This window comes from Vipera berus, assembly GCF_964194415.1.
Source record: "Vipera berus genome assembly, chromosome: 1".
In the NCBI taxonomy this organism is placed as follows: Eukaryota; Metazoa; Chordata; class Lepidosauria; order Squamata; family Viperidae; genus Vipera; species Vipera berus.
Genome location: NC_138202.1, coordinates 239,643,709 through 239,664,502, shown reverse-complemented (window position 1 = coordinate 239,664,502; position 20,794 = coordinate 239,643,709). Strand labels below are relative to the sequence as shown.

The following is a 20,794-nucleotide window of genomic DNA, read 5'->3' as shown; positions in this document are numbered from 1 at the left end:
TGATTTTCCAGCTGTTTTTTTTTTAGAAAAGAACAAAATAAAGAATCTTTATTTGAACAACTAGCCTTGTGGTGCGGCAGGAACAATTTTGAACTGAACACACTCAAAACTGTAGAAATGATAGATTTTAGGCAAAACCCTCCTATTCTACCATCTCTTACAATACTAGATAACACAGTATCAACAGTAAAGACCTCCAAGTTTCTAGGTTCTATAATGTCTTAAAATTTAAAATGGATACCTAACATCAAAAATGTCATCCAAAATGCACAACAATGAATGTTCTTCCTGTGCCATCTCAGAAATCTAAGATTACCCAAGGAGCTGCTGACACAGTTCTACAAAGGAATTATTGAGTCTGTCATTTGCACAGACAAACTGTTTGGTTCGGAACTGCAACCAAACAAGACAGGCACAGACTTCAACGAATAGTTAGAACTGCAGAAAAAAACAATTGCTACCAGCCTGCCTTCCACTGAGGACCTGTATATTGCACAGGTGACAAAGAGGACTGAGAAAATATGTACAGACACCCCACATCCTGGAAATGAACTGTTTCAACTTCCCTCAAGATGATGCTATAGGCCGGGCACTGCACACCAAAACAACCAGATGTCACGGTTCCAACCGATGAAACTCTTCAAAGAACTTCGAGGCATTGTTTACCTTCAAGAATCTTTATTCAAGAGGCATAACTTCAGCACTTACATAGTCAAAGCCAAAATCTGAATTCCCCTCCCCTGTGCACATAGTATCAAAGCACAATTCCCTCCTCTAATTCACAGTCATAAATCACATTCTCCCAATTAGTTTGAAATGCAGACTCTCCCTCCAGTTCTCCAGCCTGCCAATTCTTATCATCTCTTATTTCAATAATCTTGGTTCAATACACTAGTTACAGTATTGTTATGTCTAAATAAACTCCCATGCACATTTTTCCTCCTCCCCCCTATTATCATCTAATTCTAACTCTAATTCTAAGAGTAAAATACAAGAAGGAAAATGGTTGCAACTCCATATTTTGTCAAAGCAAAAACATCCGATGTTAGCAACGTTGACATCCTCCCCCCCCCCTACAAAAAGGACAGATCCTGTAACGTAAACAAAAGCATATGTTAAGGACTGTCTCTCGATTTGTTAGGGTGTTTCCTATGGAACCTTTTGATGAGTCTGTCAGTTTTCACAGCGCTAGATTTCACCCAAGTGGCTCCCTTCCATTGTACTAGGTACTTTAATTTCCCTTTAAAAATTCTAGAATCGAGAAGACGCTTTACTTCATAGTGAGTCTGACCCGCTACCACGAGGGGTCCTGGTGCCTTCTTAGGGGGAGGTCTTAAAGTGGAGCCCCAAAAAGGTTTCAACAAGCTGCAATGGAAGACAGGGTGAATTCTCCCTAAAGCCTAGGGAGTTTTAATTCTACTGTGACCGGGTTAATGATCTTCATGATGGGGAAAGGCCCCAAGAATTTTGGTCCTAATTTCTTACTGGGTAATTTGAGGCATAAATATTTAGTCGACAGATAAATCTTTTCCCCAACTTGGAATGTTCTTTGAGGAGCCCTTTTTTTTAATCTGCCTGCTTTTTATAAGTCTCTGAAGTCTTTTTTAAGGCAGTCTTCATGGCGCTCCAAACTTCTTCCCATCCCCTCACCCATTGATCAAGTGTCTGAGAAGCGGAGGGCGCCTGGAGGGTATTCAAGTATTGGGCTGAACTGTTTTCCTGTGGCTACTCTGAAAGGCGTGAAGCCGGTGCTGCTGTGAACAGTAATTGTAAGCACCTCTGCAAAAGGAAGGAGGTTGGTCCAGTTGGTAGGAAACATAGCATCTGAGCTATTGCTCCACCATCTTATGTAAAACAAAAGAAGGAAAATGGTTGCAACTCCATATGTTGTCAAAGCAAAAACATCCGATGTTAGCAGCATTGACATCAGACACAAGGAGTTTTCCCCCATGCCGTCACTTTGCTAAACAACTAATTCCTACAACACTGTCACACTACTTAGCAAAGCTGTATTACTATTATTCTCTCATCTTTCCTATTACCTATCCTTATCTTCTTATGACTATAACTTTGTTGCTTGTATCTTACAATTTATATTATTTTATTTAGTATCCTAGTATGATTTATCTTGTTCGCTTAGCTAGTATCCTATGACTATCACTAAGTGTTGCATTTTATGATTTATGATAAATGTGTTGTATTTTATAATTTATGATGAATGTATTTATGTTGATTATGATCATGATCTATCACTATTGTTTGTATGTACACTGAGAGCTTATGCACTGGAGACAAATTCCTTGTGTGTCCAACTACACGTGGCCAATAAAGAATTGAATGCTATGCTATGCTATGCTATGCTATGCTATGCTATGCTATGCTATTCTGCCCCCGACCTTCGATCATTCCGCCGGGGCCTGAAGACCTGGCTCTTCGAGCTCTCGGGCCCAGACTGAGGAGGAATTTTTAATTTGGGGTTCTTTTTAACTGACTACAGGGTTAATTTAATATTTTTTAATTTGGTTCTTAATTTTTGTATTTTGGATTTTTAATTCCCTGTAAACCGCCCTGAGTCCTCAGGGAATAGGGCGGTATATAAATATAACTAAATAAATAAATAAATAAAATAAATATTCTTAGCTTTCAGACTGTACATGCAGGAAATCCTCGACTTATGATCAATCACTTAGCAACCATTCAAACTTATGACACCCTCCCCCCAAAAAAGCTTATGACCCAGTTTCAAAGTTCCAACATCCTCCCCTACAATCACATGACAGCATTTTGGACACTTGGCAACCAGCTCATTTACGGCTGTTTGCAGCATCTTTTGTTCACCTGGCCACGATTTATTACCATTTTGCTGGAAACCAGTGTTCACTTCCAGTTTCCGACAAAAAGTGACCCTTAGCGAACAATGGGTCACTTAACAAACATGGCATTCATTTAATGACAGTTGCATTTGTTTAACAACTGCTGCAACAATGGCTGTAAAAATCCGGTTCGGTCACATGATGTTCTGCTCTACAACCATCACCACTTATGACTATAATTGCAGGGCTCAATTACAGTTGTAACTTGAGGACCACTTGTGCACAAACATATTGATACATGTTTAAAAATCAGTCCTCTGACCACGTTAAAAAAAACTGCTTTCCTGAGAGTCCAAGATTTAAAATGAGTCTCAAAACAGCCCTAGCATTACATTTTGATGAAGTCAAAAGAGCGACTGACCTTAAAGTGATTTAGTTTCCAATGATTTTGATATGTACAATTAAGAGAACAATTTAAAGTAGACAAAAAGTCCCTTGCAACTGAACATAAACCAGCATTTGAAACTGAATTACCTGCAAATTGTGAACATGTAATTGCTAAGATGTATACGTTTTTACTGAAATTGGAAGAAGAATAAGTTAAAGAGCGTATGATAACATGGGTAAAGAGCTTTGGTTATCATATACAGATGGATTAATGGGAAAATACGTGATTGTAAAAATATTTTTTATAAACTGATATAACACTGGTATATAACATCAGAAAAACTTTCTAGAATGAACAAACACATTTCAAACTTTTGGAAATGTGGAAAACGTGAAGTGTTGTTTTATCATGCCTATGGACTTTTTAAAAAGCTAGAAAAATTTGGATTCAAATACATACAGTGATACAAAGAGTAGCATTCAAACCCAGAACTTTTTTGCTAGGACTAATGAATATACAACTAGAAAAGACCTTTAAAAGATAATTTTTGTACATGGTATCTGCAGCAAGATTATTATATGCACAAAGATGGAAAGGGTCTGAAATACCCACTACGGAGGAATGGTTGGTGAAGATGACAACATTTGCAGAGATGGCAAAACTGATTTGCTTGATTAGGGAAAGAACTACATTTGTCAGTGACAAAAGGGGAAAATGAATTTGTGATTTATGGGTTTGACAATGGAAAGAAGGGAACCCCAATGTAATTATACATACAGAAGATAAAATATAACTGCATTTCATTGCACTCATAACTGCAATAAAGAGGATTGGAAGCTGCTTTTTATATTTCTTTTCTTTCTTATCTGTTCACTAACTTACTTTCTTATTCTTTTGTTTCTAATTTATTCATTTATCTTTTTCTTTTTTTCTACAAATTTGTATTGTTTTACTCTGTAAAAATGTCTTGAATAAAAACGTAAGTTTAAGAGTTAATTAGTATGAAATCACCAGCAAAATTCTTAACTCCTTCTTGCCCAAATGAATGAAACATTATTTAGAAATCAACACTTTTTTTTTTTTAGAGTTCTCCGGGGCTGCCTGAGCTTGGAGCTTGGGCGGCTGAAGGATTGAACTCCCCCGAAGCCTGGGTTGCTCCCAGCTGGCCGGCGTCTCTGCTCCGAACTTCTTGTAGCAGAGCCAGGCGTCTGCGAACCATCCCTGCCTGAAGAAAGGACTATGATTTAAAGGAGCAGGCAGAGCGGTACAAGTGGCAAAGGTGAAGAGGATTATTTTACTATACTCTCTAGCTTGTTGGACTTTTTAAACTTTAAGTGAAAGTGCGTCATAATTGAGGACTAAAAGATGGCGGCGAAACCTCCCCCTAAAACTCTTCGGAGCGGTGGATCCTCGCCGGTGCAACAGTCATCACTACAGGCGTTGCACCCTTCTGAAGCGCTGACATCGAAGGACTTACGAGATGCTCTGGATAAACTTTTGGAATCAATCACTCAATCAATGAGTGATAAATTTGCACAGATGGAGGAGAAATTGGAGAAATTGGAGGAGAGAATGGAAGAGAGGATGGAACAGAAGTTCAGCGTGATGAAGGTAGACATTTTGTCTTCAGTGCATAAAGTGGCGGAATGTGTGGAAGAATTAGATGAAAAAATGGATGATTTGGCTCAAAGGAATGCTATATTAGAAGTAAAAGCACGGGAGAATGAAAATGCAAGAGATAAAGTGGAAAGGGAGGTAAGCCTAGCCCAATATTACCAGATGCAGTTTGCTGTCAGAATCAGAGGTTTAAAAGAGAACATTAAAGAAGATTTAAAGCAGCTGATTTCTGAGGCTCTTGAAGTGGTATTAAATCAGCCAGCATCTGAAATAAGAGCAGCTATGGATAAAGTGTTTCGGGTGAATTCATGGATTGCCAGACAGAGAAAGTTGCCTAGAGATGTGGTGGTTTATTTTGCAAAAAGAGAGATTAGAGATCAAGTTATACAAGCTGCCTATGATGCTAAAGTGGTGATTGCTGAACAAGAAGTCTTGGTTTTAAAAGAAATTCCTCCAAGGATTTTAAGGGGAAGGAAGGACTATACATTTCTCGTGCATGAGCTTAAGCAAAGAGATATAAGGTTCAGATGGGAGATTCCAGATGGGCTGATGGTGATGCATGAAGGTAAAAGGTATCGGCTGATTACTGTGAAGCAAGCGCGTGATTTCTACAATAATGTCTTAAAAGCAACCCCATTAACACTTCTGGAAGCTGGAAAGGGATCTGGAGAAGGAGAACATCAAGAGGATGAAACAGAGGAAAGTGGTGCTGGAGGAGATCAAGCTACAACTTCTTTGGATGATCCTAGAGAGCAAAGAGTAACGCGTGCTGCTTTAAAACGAGCAAAGAAAATAAAAGAACAAGATCAGCAAAAGTCTTCAGATTCTTCACAACGTACATATAGTCAAGCTGTGGGAGGAGCACGGCCTAAAGAAGTTAGTCCTATCAAAGCTGTGGTCCAAGAGCTTTTGGAGGATATGCATGGCAACTAAATTTCTAACCTGGAATGTTAATGGACTAAATTCACCGCAGAAGAGGAAGAAAGTTTTCCAATATTTAAAACAATTTAAGATAGATGTTATATGTTTGCAAGAAACGCATATTAGAGTTTTGGATCAAAAGCATTTATTGAACTCGAGACTGGGTACGCAATTTGTTGCCTCTGCAGAGAATAAGAAAAATGGAGTGGTTGTTTATGTTAAAAGTGCCTTAACAGCAGACTTAATTGAAGCAGATAAGCATGGAAGATATGTTATGATTGAGCTGTTGTTAGAAGGTAAAAAGACGCTTCTAGTTGGATTATATGCACCTAACCAACAACAAGCTGATTTTTTTAGCTTACTCCACACAAAGCTTACCCAGTTGGATTATAAATCTTTTATTTTTATGGGAGACTGGAATGGTGTTTTGGATGTACAGTTGGACAAGGCTGGAGCTTTTAAGCGCATTCCAAGTCATGCTAGACTGCCTAAATCTTTTTTTGAAATGAAGGATGACCTGGAATTGCGAGATATTTGGCGTGAGAGACACTTGCAGGAGAAGGATTATACTTTTTATTCTGACAGACACCAATCTTTTTCGAGGATTGATTTTATTTTGTTGACTAATGATTTTTTTTTGAGAACTAAAAAGGTGAAGATTTGTGCAAGAACTATTTCTGACCACAGTCCAGTTTGGTTGGAGATTGATAAGGAGAAAAGAGACAGGCGCTCGTGGCGCGTAAATGAGAATTTGTTTAGAAATCAGAGAAATGTGGAAGAATGCAAACAGCGGATGAAGGATTTTTTTGAGATTAATATGAATAAGGGTACCTCTATGGACATGGTTTGGGATGCTAGCAAGGCCTATATGAGAGGGGTGTTGATATATATGAATAATAGATATAGACGTGCAGTGGAAACTAGAAGGAAAGAACTGGAGAATTAAATAAAGGAAAAAGAAAAGGCTTTGATTTTGAACCCAGAGGATGTGAAGATCAAGGAGGCTATTAGACTGCTAAGAGGACAATTTGATAAATTAATGGCAGATCAAGTGGCAACCAATCTGCGGTTTGCTAGGCACAATACTTTTTGCAACGCTAATAAACCAGGCAGATGGTTAGCTTATAGACTGAGGAAAAAACAAAGGGCCTCTAATATAGATAAGATTGAGTATAAAGGAAGGGTTGTGTTTCAACAGAATCTTATTAAGGATGCTTTTGTGGATTTTTATTCGAAATTATATACTAAAGAGGAAATTAATGTAAAAGATATTGATATATACTTGGAGAATGCTAGCATCCCGGTTCTTACGCAAGTACAAAAAGAGGGGATTAATCAACTGATTACAGAAGAAGAAATTCTTACAGCAATTAAGGAGTTGAAGGTGGATAAAGCGCCAGGCACGGATGGCTTGACCGCGGCCTATTATAAAAATTTACAATTTGAGATGATAAAGCCGTTAAAGGAACTGTTTCAGACAATTCAGAGGGGGGGAAAGGTGCCACCGTCTTGGAGAACAGCTTTTATCTCTTTGATTCCGAAGGAAGACCAGGATGCTACTCAAGTTAAAAACTACAGACCGATATCGCTTTTAAATACAGATTATAAGATATTTGCTAAGGTTTTGGCTAATAGACTGATGAGGGTTCTGCAACAGGTGATTCATGGGGATCAAACGGGGTTTATTAGTGGCAGGCAAATGAAAAATAATGTGAGACATATAGTTGATGTGTTAGAGTTTTTGGAAAGGCACAACCAGATCTCTGCAGCGCTAATTTTTTTAGATGCTGAAAAGGCCTTTGATCAATTGAATTGGCAATTTTTGTTGAAAGTTTTAGATAAAATGGATTTTGGGGGAAAAATTTTACAGCCGATTAGGGCATTATATCAAAAACAAACTGCCCGAATCATAGTTAACAATAGCCTGACAGTAGCATGTAATATTGAGAAGGGCACAAGGCAAGGGTGTCCGTTATCGCCCTTGTTATTTGTGTTAACATTAGAGATACTATTGGTTAAGATTCGGAACTCGGAAAAAATTAAAGGGATACAAGTTGGAGATCAGGACTATAGATTGAGAGCATTTGCAGATGATCTGGTTGTTACAGTGACCCAGCCAGAGAACTCTGTTGTGGACCTGATGGAGATAATAACACAATATGGGAAGGTTTCTGGATTTAAAGTAAATACACAGAAAACTAAAATTTTGGCTAGAAATATGACAGTTTCACAGAAGGCTCTCTTAGAAGGATTAACTGGATTTGAGATTGTTAAAAGGGTTAAATATCTGGGGGTGATTTTGTCGCCCTCTAATACAAAGCTATATAAAAATAATTATGAAAAACTATGGGGGAAAATTCAAAAGGAATTGGAGAGTTGGCAAAAATTGCAATTGTCTTTGTTGGGACGGATCGCAGCAGTGAAAATGAATGTCCTGCCCAAATTTTTATTTTTGTTTCAAATGATACCGATTCTTAAGAAAGATTCTAATCTGGAGGAATGGCAGCGAGGTATCAATAAATTTGTGTGGGCAGGGAAAAAGCCACGAGTTAAACTTAAGATTATGCAGGATACTCGTGAGAGAGGTGGCCTTAAATTGCCTAATCTTAAATTATATTATGAAGCTGCTGCATTAGTAGGAATAAGCGATTGGATTAATTTGACGCAATTGAGGTTATTAAATCTTGAGGGCCATGATTTGTTGTTTGGCTGGCATGCATATTTGTTGTATGATAAGAAGGTAGATACTGTGTTTAGGATGCATATTTTAAGACAGGCATTGCTGAGAGTTTGGAAGAAGTATAGACATAAGCTAAGCAGCAAGATACCATTGTGGGCAATTCCAAAACACGCAATAGAAAATATACATGCTGGTTTCAAACATGATGTGACTACGTACAAGGAAATTTTAAGCCTGGAAAGGAATGTTTGGTGTTTGAAATCATATAGCCTCTTGCGAGAAGAGAAGGTTGTTCAAACTTGGTTTCAATATATCCAATTACAGGCCAGGTGGAAAGAAGACCAGAAAAATGGATTTACAATGACTGATGGAAATTTGATAAAGCAGATTAGAAATCAGGGATCAGCACATATTAAACGGATATATCTTGCATTGATAGAGATTGACTCGGAAACAGAGCTTGTTAAGGATTGCATGATAAAATGGGCCCAAAATATCCAGGAAGTTATTACAATGGACACGTGGGAAAAGATTTGGGTGAGGAACGTAAAATTTACTCAAGCTCAAAATTTAAGAGAGAACTTTTACAAAATGTTTTATAGATGGCATCTGGATCCTAAAAAGCTTGCAAGTATGTATCCGAATTATCAGCCTAAATGTTGGAGGTGTGGTGATGAAGATGCAACGTATTTTCACATATGGTGGACATGCAAGAAGGTTAAGGCTTTTTGGATAAAAGTCTGGTGGAATATGCAGAAGATTTTTAAACAGAGGATAAAGTTTTGTCCGCAACTTTTTTTGTTGGGAATAATTGCAGACGCTACAGTTGTGGACACCAAGCTGATGTTGAACTTAATTACGGCGGCAAGACTTTTGATAGGCCAATATTGGAAGAAAGAGGAACTGCCGACCATAGAAGAGTGGACTTTAAAGGTTTCCGACCTGGCAGAGATGGCGAAGATTTCGGCTTATTTGAAAGATCATTCGCAAGAACGTTATATTATGGAATGGAGAAAATGGATTGAGTTTATCCAGAACAAGTATAGGGTTAAGAAGTTTTATGTAGCATTCGAATAAGTCTTCTTTCGTTTTTTTTTCTTTTTCTTATTCTAGTTTTTTATATATATTTAATATTGTTAAGGTGTGTCTTATCCTATATAAGCTAGAGAGTGATGGATTTTAGAATTTATAGTTGTTAGTATATGGTTGTTTATGGTTGCCTTTTTATATATATATACCTTGTATTTAGCTCTGGGAAGTCGGGGGGGGAGGGGGGGGTGGAGGGAGGGGGGGAGGGAGGGAGGTTGGGGGGAGGTAGGGGGGGAGCAGGGAGGGGGTAGGGGGTTTTTTTAAGGGAAAACTGTATTTTAAAACTTTTCAATAAAAAAAAACACTTTTTTTTGCATTATCTTATACAATTTAGAAATAGATGATACCTGTAATCCACTCTGTAGATGGAATGGAGGTGTTGGAGTACAATGTTGCAAATATGAAAACTGATTATATGGTGTAGTTGCCTTAGCCATAGGAAGAAAATTATTTCTTACAACTGGAGTACTGAAATGGGAAGAAAAGATATAATTATAATCTATGCACAAAATACCGTATCTCCTAACAATCATATTTGTAAGTAATGAACAACCTGTTCTTTTTCTCTGAGCACTAAGATTTGAAGATATAAAGTTTGTTTTATTGAACTATTGTGGAGTATATGCCATTTCAATATTTTAAGAAATACTTTATACCAACATGAAATAAATTTCAGAATTACTTTTTTCACTTTCAACTTCATGTGAATCCCTCAGAACATATTTCAATTGTTCATTTATGTGTCTTATGTACCAAAGTGATGGGTTAAACCAGGGGTCCCCAACCTATGGGCTGCGGCCCACTACCGGGCTGTGGCCTCTTGGCTACCAGGCCACGTGAATGGCTGGCCAATGTACGCACATATGCGTGCACTCCTCCCCCACTCGTGCTAGCCCCGCCCTGAGTGTTGCTTGGGCACTAACCCTGCACAACTTCACACAGCCACTAGCCCCGCCCCCTAGCATCACACGGGCACTCGCACCGCACCTTTTTGCGTCACATGCAGCCCCAAGCCTCCCCTTTCCTTTCCCTCTGGGCCACCAACCTAGAAAGGTTGGGCACTCTGGGTTAGCGTCCAAAAGCAAATTCAAATAACCTATAAATGTGAATATAAAAATAAAATCTAGCCTCAAGTGAAATTACCAAGCCACATAATCATGAATCATGTTGTTGTGAGGTGTTCCGCCAACAAAGACCTGACTCTTTCTCTGTGAAGCAGTCTCTGGTGAAATGGTACGTGAACCTTGCTCTGACGGTGAACATCTTTTAGGAACTGGAAAAGCAGCATGCTCAAAACTTGAATTTTTTCCCTGCAAAATGGGGAACACTTTTATATGATTGGTTCTTAACAAGAACATAGTATATGTCCACTTCCACTGATTCCTAGTTGACAATATAAATTGAACTAGAAAGCAGAAATGATTACTTACTCTATACAATGAGTGCAACTATCTTCACTATTGGAAAAAAAGTCATTGGAGAAATCATAGAATCATAGTCCTGGAAAGGGCCTTGGAGGTCTTCTAGTCCAACCCCCTATCAAAGGCAGGAGTGCTTATTCCATTCCAGACAAATGGCTGTCCTATCTTTTCTTGAAAACCTCCAGTGATGGAAGTAAAAGCAAATTGAAATCACAAGTTTATTTTGCTTTTCTAGATGATTAAATGCACTTTTTATGACTTAAACAAACAAGGTTAAAATGAACACAATATTGTGCAATATGCAATCAAAGCCAGTCCTCCACTGGAATTTTCCCCCCTGAATGCAAACAGTTATGCTTTCAGTTTTGCAAATCTAACCAGAATGTGTGCATAATTTAGATTCTGGTATATTTTTCTGCTGAGAGTGCTGCAAATGCTTGGCTATAACTAATCAATCTATCTAGTAAGCTTGTGTCAGTCTGAAAAGTGCCCCTGTTCTCCATTTTGAGTAGAAACTCAACCAATATTCAGGCGTATTAGCAGTGATCATAATCTGAGTAACAGCTCCAGGATTATCTGTTCTATAGGTTAACTTGAAACTATTTAATTGTGGGAAGGGAATATAAAAGCGCAAAAGAAAATTTGTTTTTTTCCTACAAAGGAAGTTGCTGTAGACCAGGGTGGATAATAATCGATGATTTTTTTAAAAAAAATATCAAAAAACATTTTTTAATTTAAATCAGACTTATTTTTATCAAATTTATTTCAATAAAATGCTTTTGGAGTAAAAATCTATCTAAATATAGTTATGTAGTATGAGGCTGTATATTCTGCAATATTTACATTTTTGGTAAACTCATTCAATGAATCCAAGCTCTACGAGCTGAGATAACATACACTGCATTGATGCATTCACACAATTTCACAGTAACCATTAGATAAATCATAAAACAAAGTTCAGGAATATTACTTTATCCCATTGTTTTGTAAATCTATGTACAGTACAAACTGTATGATTTTTTGAAGAGAAATGCATCTGTACCAGGCTCCAAGTGCTTTAATTAAATAAAAGAATTTGAGTAGTTCTCCAACTATGCGTGATTAACCTGTTAACCTGATATCGGTTCTGATATCGCTGTTTTACTAACCTGACAGCTTATTATTTTAAATAGGAAACCTTCATTTTGTTTGCAAATAATGTTAAAGATTCTAACTACCAGCAAGAATGAGTCCTTACATTTAAAGAGCACCTGTCATTTCAGATCCATCATGGCAGCGCCTGTTAGCGGGCATCCACTCACCTGCTGCCCGCCACATCCCTCACCTTGTTGTGTTACTGCCGCATTACCAGCTGTCCCATTAAAGTGAATAGCACTGTTGGTGAGTCAACAGCAATTCAGAGGAGGAGCCGCTGCAGGACAGAGATGACAGTTGCTCTTTAAAAATTATGATTTAAATCAAGTTGATTTAAATCAAGACATTTACTAGTGATTTAAATCATGATTTCAATCGTGATTTAAATCGACTTGATTTAAATCAAATCCACCCTGCTCTAAACTAAGGACTATAGTTTTAACATCTACCTTTAACAAACTTGTTGTTTATTAAAGTAGATGCTAAACTTACTTACTTCACCCTGGGCATCATGGCGACACGGATGAAAGAAACTGGAGCTCCAGTTTCCTAGTCTGATTTCACTTTGTCTGGAGACCCAAAGAGGTCAGAAAATCGCTCTGGAGAGGCAATGAGGAGGAAGGGAAACCTTGGGAGTTCGGAGCCAACAGCGGTTGGCCCAAATAACCAAGGAAAGTCTTCAAACAGGCGGCAGAAAGGCTGCCGGCAAATATGCAGACAGCCCAAGCCACAGACAGCTAGGGAAGAAGCGAAGAGCCGCAGCAGCGCCGCCAAACAGCTGACTGTCAACAATGTGTTTGATCTGAGTGAGATTATTCTTTATTTCTCTTCCCTATGGACCTTTATAGAAACTATTATAGAAACTATTTAGAGACAGGGTTTTTTTCTTTTCTTTTTTTCTCTAATATTTTTGAACTGACAAATATTTGGATTAGACTTATACAGTTGGTGTTTTTTATTTTTTTGAATTAAAGCTTAAAGTAGTTGGGTTTTTTTTTAAAAAAAAAAACAACAAACCAAACTTGGATTAGCCTAAAGCAGTTGGCTCCTTTCTAAACCTGCATTATAGCCTAAAGCAGTTGGCTTCTTTTTAAATTTGGATTACAGCCTAAAGCAGTTGGCTCCCTTTTAAACTTGAAATATAGCCTAAAATAGTTGGCTCCTTTTTAAACTTGGAATATAGCCTAAAATAGCTGGCTCCTTTTTAAACTGGGATTTTAGCCTAAAATAGCTGGCTCTTTTTAAAGTTGGATTATAGCCTAAAGCAGTTGCCTTTTTTTTTCTCTTCTCCCTGTGGATTTACAAAATTTGCCTTATTGAACATTGAGTGCACCAAACCTCACTAAAATTACAAAAAACCTGTTTCTGCACCCTCTTCTGGAACATCCAGTCCAGCAAGTTAGGGATCTATTGAAGTAATGTTACAACAAGACAAGGCAAACAACGTCCAAAAAGAGATGCATGCGACCTTACAATTAATGCAAGAAATGATGTAGAAGAATCATCAAGAAAGAAAAAGCAATCCTGATAAGCTAAACAAACAAATGCTTAACATAAAGACACAATCTGAGGTTCACCAACAAATGATCCTTAAAAATAAACAAAGAATTCAGTAGGTGGAAGATTAATCAGAAGATACTGGGGGGGGGGGAATTGAAGCACTAATGACAGAGAATGAAATGTTAGAACAAGCAAATCAAAATCTAGAAGGAGTGGTCACTGCTTTGGAAATGGAGAAGGCGGTACACTATTTGAGATTCCAGAACATACCTGAAGATAAAGAAAAAAATATAGCAGAAGTGATTATTAATCTATTAGCAGAGGCCCTAGAAATGGAAAGACTGGAGATGCAGCGAGAAGTGGATGAAATATTTAGAATGAATTCAAGTTATGCAAGGAAACACAAATTGCCCAGAGAAGTCCATGTAAGATTTATGAAGAAAACAATGAGGGATGAGATATTAAGAAGAGTGATTCATTACATATAAAGATAAAGAAATAGTAGTGCTGAAACAGATTCCCAAGAGAATAAGGGATACTCGGAGTCAATATCATTGCTTGACTACAAAGCTGATTGCAAAAGGAGTAAATTTTAGATGGCTGATGCCAAGAAGGGATTTTAATCAATTGGAATAACACAAGATATCATTTGGACTCAGTGTGGAAGGCAGAGGATTTTGATGAAAGATATAGAGCATTTCTGGGAGAAAGAACACAATATCAACAAGAGGATGGAAAAAGCCAGAAACAGACAGAACAAACAAACGATTACACAGGTGGAAGAGGAAAATGAGAAGATGACTATTAGAATGAAGTTCATAATATTCCAATGTATCTAGTATTACCCTCAAATTATTTTTATTTGTCTCTTTGGTAAAAAATCCTTTTTGATCTGGGTGTATAAATTCAGTCAAAAATCTTTTCAGCCTCTCAACTATTATTGAAGTGAAGATTTCATAGTCCACATTCAGTAGTGATATTGGTCTATAATTTTTGATCTGGGTCAGATCTGAGTCCTCTTTTGGTATCAAAGTAACATTAGCTTCTGTCCATGTATTTGGGAGTTTTGCCTCCAATAGAAGTTCATTACATACATTTTTAAATGGTGAACTTAATATACCTTGTAAACATTTATAAAACTGATGGGAGACCATCTGGTCCTGGCGTTTTTTCATTTTTTTCCTTTTTATTGCTTCTGTCAATTCCATCATTGTTATTTTTTCATTTAACATAGTCTTAAAGTTTTCTGGAATTTTTGGTAAATTATTTTCTTCCATATATTGAGTCATTCTCTCCCATGAAGTTTCTTCCTTGTCATATACAGTAGTTTCTCATAGTATTCTTTAATGATCTTTTTTATTTCTTCATTTTTAAATTGTAAACAGCCCTTTTCATCTACTAAACTGTTTATCATTTTTTTCTCCTTTTGTTTTTTAAGTTTATAAGCTAACGATCTTCCTGGTTTGTTTGCATTTTCAAAAAAGTTTTGCTTTGCCCTTTTAATTTGTTGTGCCAATTTTTCTGATTTTATTAAAGTTAATTTATGTTTTATTATTTCCGTTTGTCTTTTCAATATTTTCTTTTGTGGGTTTATTTGTAGTTCAAGTTCTAATTTTTTAAATTCTTCTCTTAACAACTGACATTGTTGTCTCTTTATTTATTTTTGTCACCATGTATGTTACGCCTCGAAAATATGCTTTGGCTGTATCCCATACATTTTGTAATGTATCTTCTTTTTTATTTTCTTTGAAGAAAAATTCCATTTCTTTTGTTGCTAAGTCTATAAATTCTTTCTCTTTTAATATAGATTGATTCAAAGTCTATCTTAATTTTTTCTGCATTCCTTTCCACACCATTTTTAAGGGGTAATGGTCTGCCCAAGTACCTAATTCTATTTCAATTTCCTGCATATTAACCCTTAATTCAGGTGTCATCCAAATTACATCAATTCTGGATGAATGGGAATGGGAATATTATGAACTTCATCCAGGGAAACAACTGGCACTAGTATTTTTAGATGCCCCAAAGGAATTTGATAAATGTTTTTTGGCAATTTATGACTCAACAACTAAAAACAATGGACTTTGGTCAAAACTTTATAAATACGATTCAGACAATATATCAGAAACAATCAGTAAAAGTAATTGTAAATAGGGATTACACAGAGAATTTTGATATACAAAAAGGCACAAGACAAGGATGTCCATTATTCCCATTGCTATTTATCTTAACTTTGGAAGTTTTAAATAGACAAGATCCAGAAATTAAAGGATTGAAAATAAAAGGTGAAACCTACAAACTGCAAGCATTTGCAGATGATTTGGTATTCATTCTAGAGGAAACTTTAGACGATTCCTAAACTGTTGGAAAAGATAGAACAATTTGGAGAGATAGCAGGATTAAAGATAGAGAAAAAACTAAAGTGATAGTTAAAAATTTTACAAATAAATAAAAAAGCAATTATCAGAAAAAATAGAATTGCTAGTAGTCAAAAAGGTCAAATATTTGGGAATATATCTGACAGCAAGATGTTCAACACTAAAAGAAAATTACATTAAACTGTTAAACCAAATAAAGCTTGATTTGGAAAAATAGAAGAATCTTCAACTGTCGATGTTAGGAAGAATTGCTACGGTAAAAATGAATATATTACCAAAAATATTATTTTTATTTCAAACAATACCTCTAAAACTGGAGAAAAAATTCTTTGAAGATTTAAACTTTCTAATTCAAAAATTTATCTGGGAAGGAAAGAAAGCTAGAATTAAACTGAAAATGTTAGAAGAAGCCAAGGGAAATGGAGGCTTTGGCTTGCCAGATTGGGTTTTATATTATCAAGCATCAGTGTTAACATGGATAAAAGAATGGATAACTATTAAAAATAAAAGATTGCTGTATCTGGAGGGACATGACCTGCAACTTGGTTGGCATGCTTTTCTATGGTACAGAAAAAGTAAAATACATAAATACTTCCAAAACCACTATATTAGAAATGCATTATTATTAATTTGGTGGGAGGAAAATGTAAAATATATTTGAAAATTCCAGGATGGCTTTTAACAATGGAAGCATTCATACATCCAAATGTAGTCAGTCTCAATAAAATATGGACATACAAAGATATTCTAAATTCTAAAGGGAACTTGAAATCCAGGCAAAAGATGGAAAATCAGGGCATCGATTTAACATGGTGGTCACATTTACAAAGGCAAGTCAGACATGATAAAGATATTAAACAGTATGGATTTTACAAAGAACAGATTAGGTTTGATCAGAGATTATTAACTTCTGATGAAAAGTTAATCAAAAAAATGTACAATTTCTTATTAAATTTCAAAATGGAAGATGAACAAGTAAAAGAGACAATGATAGTATGGGCAAAGAATTTTGGATATAATATAGACTTAGAAAAGTTTGTAGGAAAGAAACTATAAATTGACAATGTCAGCTTCATACAAAGAAAACTTATATAAAATGTTTTATAGATGGATATTTGCCACCAACAAGATTAGCCAAAATGTTTAAAAACATGTCAGAGAAATGTTGGAAATGTAAACACAAACCAGGTACTTATTATCATATGTGGTGGACATGTGTTAAAGCAAGGAGATATTGGACAATAATGCACACTTGGTTAGAAAAAAATGTTAGAGAAACACAGACTATAAACCTGAATTTTTTTTACTAGTTATAATGCCAGAAAAACTTCATAAGCAAAGTACATATTTGATTCTACGTGTGATAACAGCAGCAAGAAATATATTTGCACAATATTGGAAGAACGAAGAAATACTACCACCAGAAATGGACAGACTTACTTTAAGGTTGAAAGAAAAAGAAGAAACAGAATATTTTCAAACTTGGAACCTATTTTATCAACGGTTAGAGAAAAGATTTAGGGATTAGGAATTTAATTTGTATTAGTGAATAAGATACTCAGATAACACATTTTTGTTGAACAACTATTATTGAACTGTTAAAAAAATAATAAAACTTTTTAAAAAGTTACGATTTAAATCAAGATGATTTAAATCAAGCCTTTTTACTAGTGATTTAAATTGACTTGATTTAAATCAAATCCACCCTGCTGTAAACTAAGGACTATAATTTAACATCTACCTTTAACAAACTTGTTTATTAAAGTAGACGCTAAACTTACTTTTTAGTCTATAGCAATCTCCTTTGGAAGAAAAATCCATTTTTTTTATTCCTAGTGTTTTTTCTGCAAATGAAAAGTCCACTTATTTGGACCAATCAAGCATTGTTCCATTGGTTATGGCAGGAACTGATTAATCCGGTTGTCCCCGAGCTTGAAGTGTGACTGAATCAAAGTCACCTAGCCAGTTTTCATGCCTAAGGCAAAACTTGAACTCAGAGTCCTGTTTTGGAACTTGACATGTGACGGACGTTTGCAAAATGTGTTGCTGCTATGGTTACCATGATCAATCACAAAACAGCCATTTATCACAAGGTGGGCTATAATTCTCACCACCCCCCGATGCTGTCATCCTAGTGCCCACCTGAGTATGCCTGTGTATAAACGTGACTCTAAAAGCTTGCACTTTCCAGATTCCTCTTTACTTTTCCTGATACTTTTTAATAATCATAAGAATTTATCAAATTTGTATGTTGATTAACTCTCAAGGACTCTGGGTGGCTTACAACAATCCGAAAAAAGAAATTAAAATAAGTCAGGTAGAACGAGAAATCTGGTAAGAACTCAATGAGATATCTGGGATCCTACTAATATGATCCCAGGCACTAGACTGCATACCCTAACGTTAAGAGTAATGAGGTTTTTCCTGGACAGGAAAAGATGGGGGTCAAATAAAAAAAGACACAAAATATCACTATGTTATAATTCTAGCAAATGTACAATCTGAAAAGCCAGGTAGTTCAAGTTCCATTTTCACATTGACTAAATTAATAATTCGAATGAACAGATTTTTTTAAAAAATACCTCTGAGTTTCTTTTATACTGTGTTTCAAGATGGGGCCATTTATTTTTAGATGCAGGACAATTTAATCTGAACTGCTCCTGCTCCTTTTGGCAACTTCCAAGAGAAAGAAGGGGCTGCTGTTGTCCTTCCAGACAGGCGGATTCTATTGTTCTTGGTTCTTCCTGCACTATTTCAGTTTCTGAAACAAATAATGTAGTTATTAAAATGAATACGACAGTAGAATATCTAAATAAAAGAGCCAATCAAGAAAAGGGTGAATCCGGATTGGTTGATTGTTTTAAATATGGTATAACTGTATATAACTGATGTGTATATTATGTGTATGTGTATCTGTATATATATATATATATATATATATATATATATATATATATATATATATATATATATATATATATATATATATATATATATATATATATATGTAAATCTCAAAAATAATGTAAGACAAGAAGGTATGTCAGTCCGTTCACATCATGTCCAATGTTTTAAATAATAAAATTTATTTAAAAAGAGAAAAGGGTGGATCATATAGGAAATGTTTTGAAAATAATCTATTTGCCAATTTCTCTTGTTTTCTATGACTGAAACTCCTAAAAAGATTTGAAACTGAAAACAGAACGTATGAATTCCCTTGAATTCTGTTTCAGCAGAACATAGCCAGTTCAGAATATTCAGACAGAACATTGCAGGCACAGGTAGTCCTCAACATACAACTTCAGTTGTTTAATGACCATTCAAAGTTGCAGCAGCTCAGAAAGAGTGCTTTAGTCTGTAAACTCGTCATAAAATACTGCACCGCCACTCCTGAAGGTCACCTAATTGTGATCACTGTGCTTGGCAGCCTGTTTGCACTTATGACCAGTTGCCAAGCGCCTCCCAATCATGTAATCACCATTTGCAATCTTCTCTGAAAGTCACTTTGGGGAAGCTGGGAAGGTTGTAAGCTACTGCCACCTGCCAAGGGATTCCCCTTTTCTTTGCAATCCCTGCTTCATTTCTCCAACCCAGCATCGGAATTCCCTCCATGGATGGAGAGGAGATGAAGATCTCAATTTCATTTCGGTAGCCCATTGCAGGAATGTGCACAGAGGGCAGCTGCTTGCCCTCCTTACAAACTGTGGTCATAAGTCAAGGACTATCTATAGTTTCTGGAGAAATCAGTAAGAATCTATATTGCTATATTTTGATTTGACTCAACCGATAGTTTCTTTTTTCTTCTTCCTGTAATTCATATACCGTGTTTCCCTGAAAATAAGATCCACCCCGAAAATAAGCCCTAGCCTGATTTTTTTGGGGGGAGGCTAATATAAGCCCTACCCCAAAAATAAGCCCAGGGTGGGTGTGGCCAGCACAAATGGCAGCAAGCACACAAGAGCTGATGGTGTCCGGCAGCAGCCGCAGCCCACCAGTCCCTTGGAGAAGTCAAGTCACTACAGCGTGGAGGCAGAGGTGGGGAGAGGCAGGCGATCCAGATGTGCCATGCATTTTTTGCCCAGAGGGAGACTGGAAGTTTCATCTGCTTGCAAATGGGGCGCTTGGAAACTGAGGGATTAGCTCAGTTTCCAACTGCCCCATTTGCAAGCAGACGAAGCTTCCAGTCCCCATCATTTCTCCATCCAGGTGAAAAGTGTTTGGGTACCTATGGGGTGCTTGCAGCAGCTCCACCCCACCTGCCTCAACTTGTGGCGGCGGCACAGCACAGCGGGCTACGCAGCCTTCTGCTGCAAGTGGCCACAGAAGTGGGCCAGCAGCCACCCAGGCTCCTGCTGGATGGGGCTGTTGGCATCGACGAGGTGAGGGAGGTGTCAGGAAAAAAATAAGACATCCCCGAAAGTAAGACCTACTGCCTCTTTTGGAGGCAAAAAAAAATATAAGCCCGGGTCTTATTTTTGGGAAAACACAGTACAGATTGTGCTATGTTTATTTCTATGCTCTATTTGAGCATAGACATCTATGCATGCCAACTTAATTGCCCACAGAAAACATATTTTAAACTAGCACAGTAGAATTTTGCTTCCCTTTTAGAATTACATTTTCGATACAAAATGCAAAACCAAATTTGACAAACAATATTCAATATATGAATCATAAGCCTTTGCCGTTCTTTAAATTCAAAGGATTACTTTGGAGCGTATGGAGGCACTTAAGAAGCATCTTTTAAGCTCCTTAAAGCAGCTACCTCTTAGTCAGGATCGTGAGGCTGTGCTCCACAGATGCACTGAAATCTCACCTTGTTCCTTTTGAACCCAGAGCACTGAACAGTGCTA

At 36.7% G+C, this 20,794-nt stretch overlaps 1 protein-coding gene across 1 annotated transcript in view; it reads right to left on the bottom strand.

Moving 5' to 3' along the window:
• The window catches only part of TTK (TTK protein kinase), a 69,302-nt gene that overhangs the window by 14,639 nt on the left and 33,869 nt on the right, over nucleotides 1-20,794 (bottom strand). Inside the window, exons 11-13 of the mRNA XM_081314761.1 lie at nucleotides 18,524-18,702; nucleotides 10,652-10,818; nucleotides 9,856-9,976 (exon numbers count right to left, since the gene is read on the bottom strand). Of these exons, the coding sequence (XP_081170887.1) occupies nucleotides 9,856-9,976; nucleotides 10,652-10,818; nucleotides 18,524-18,702 (467 nt within the window). The remainder of the gene's footprint in view (nucleotides 1-9,855; nucleotides 9,977-10,651; nucleotides 10,819-18,523; nucleotides 18,703-20,794) is intronic.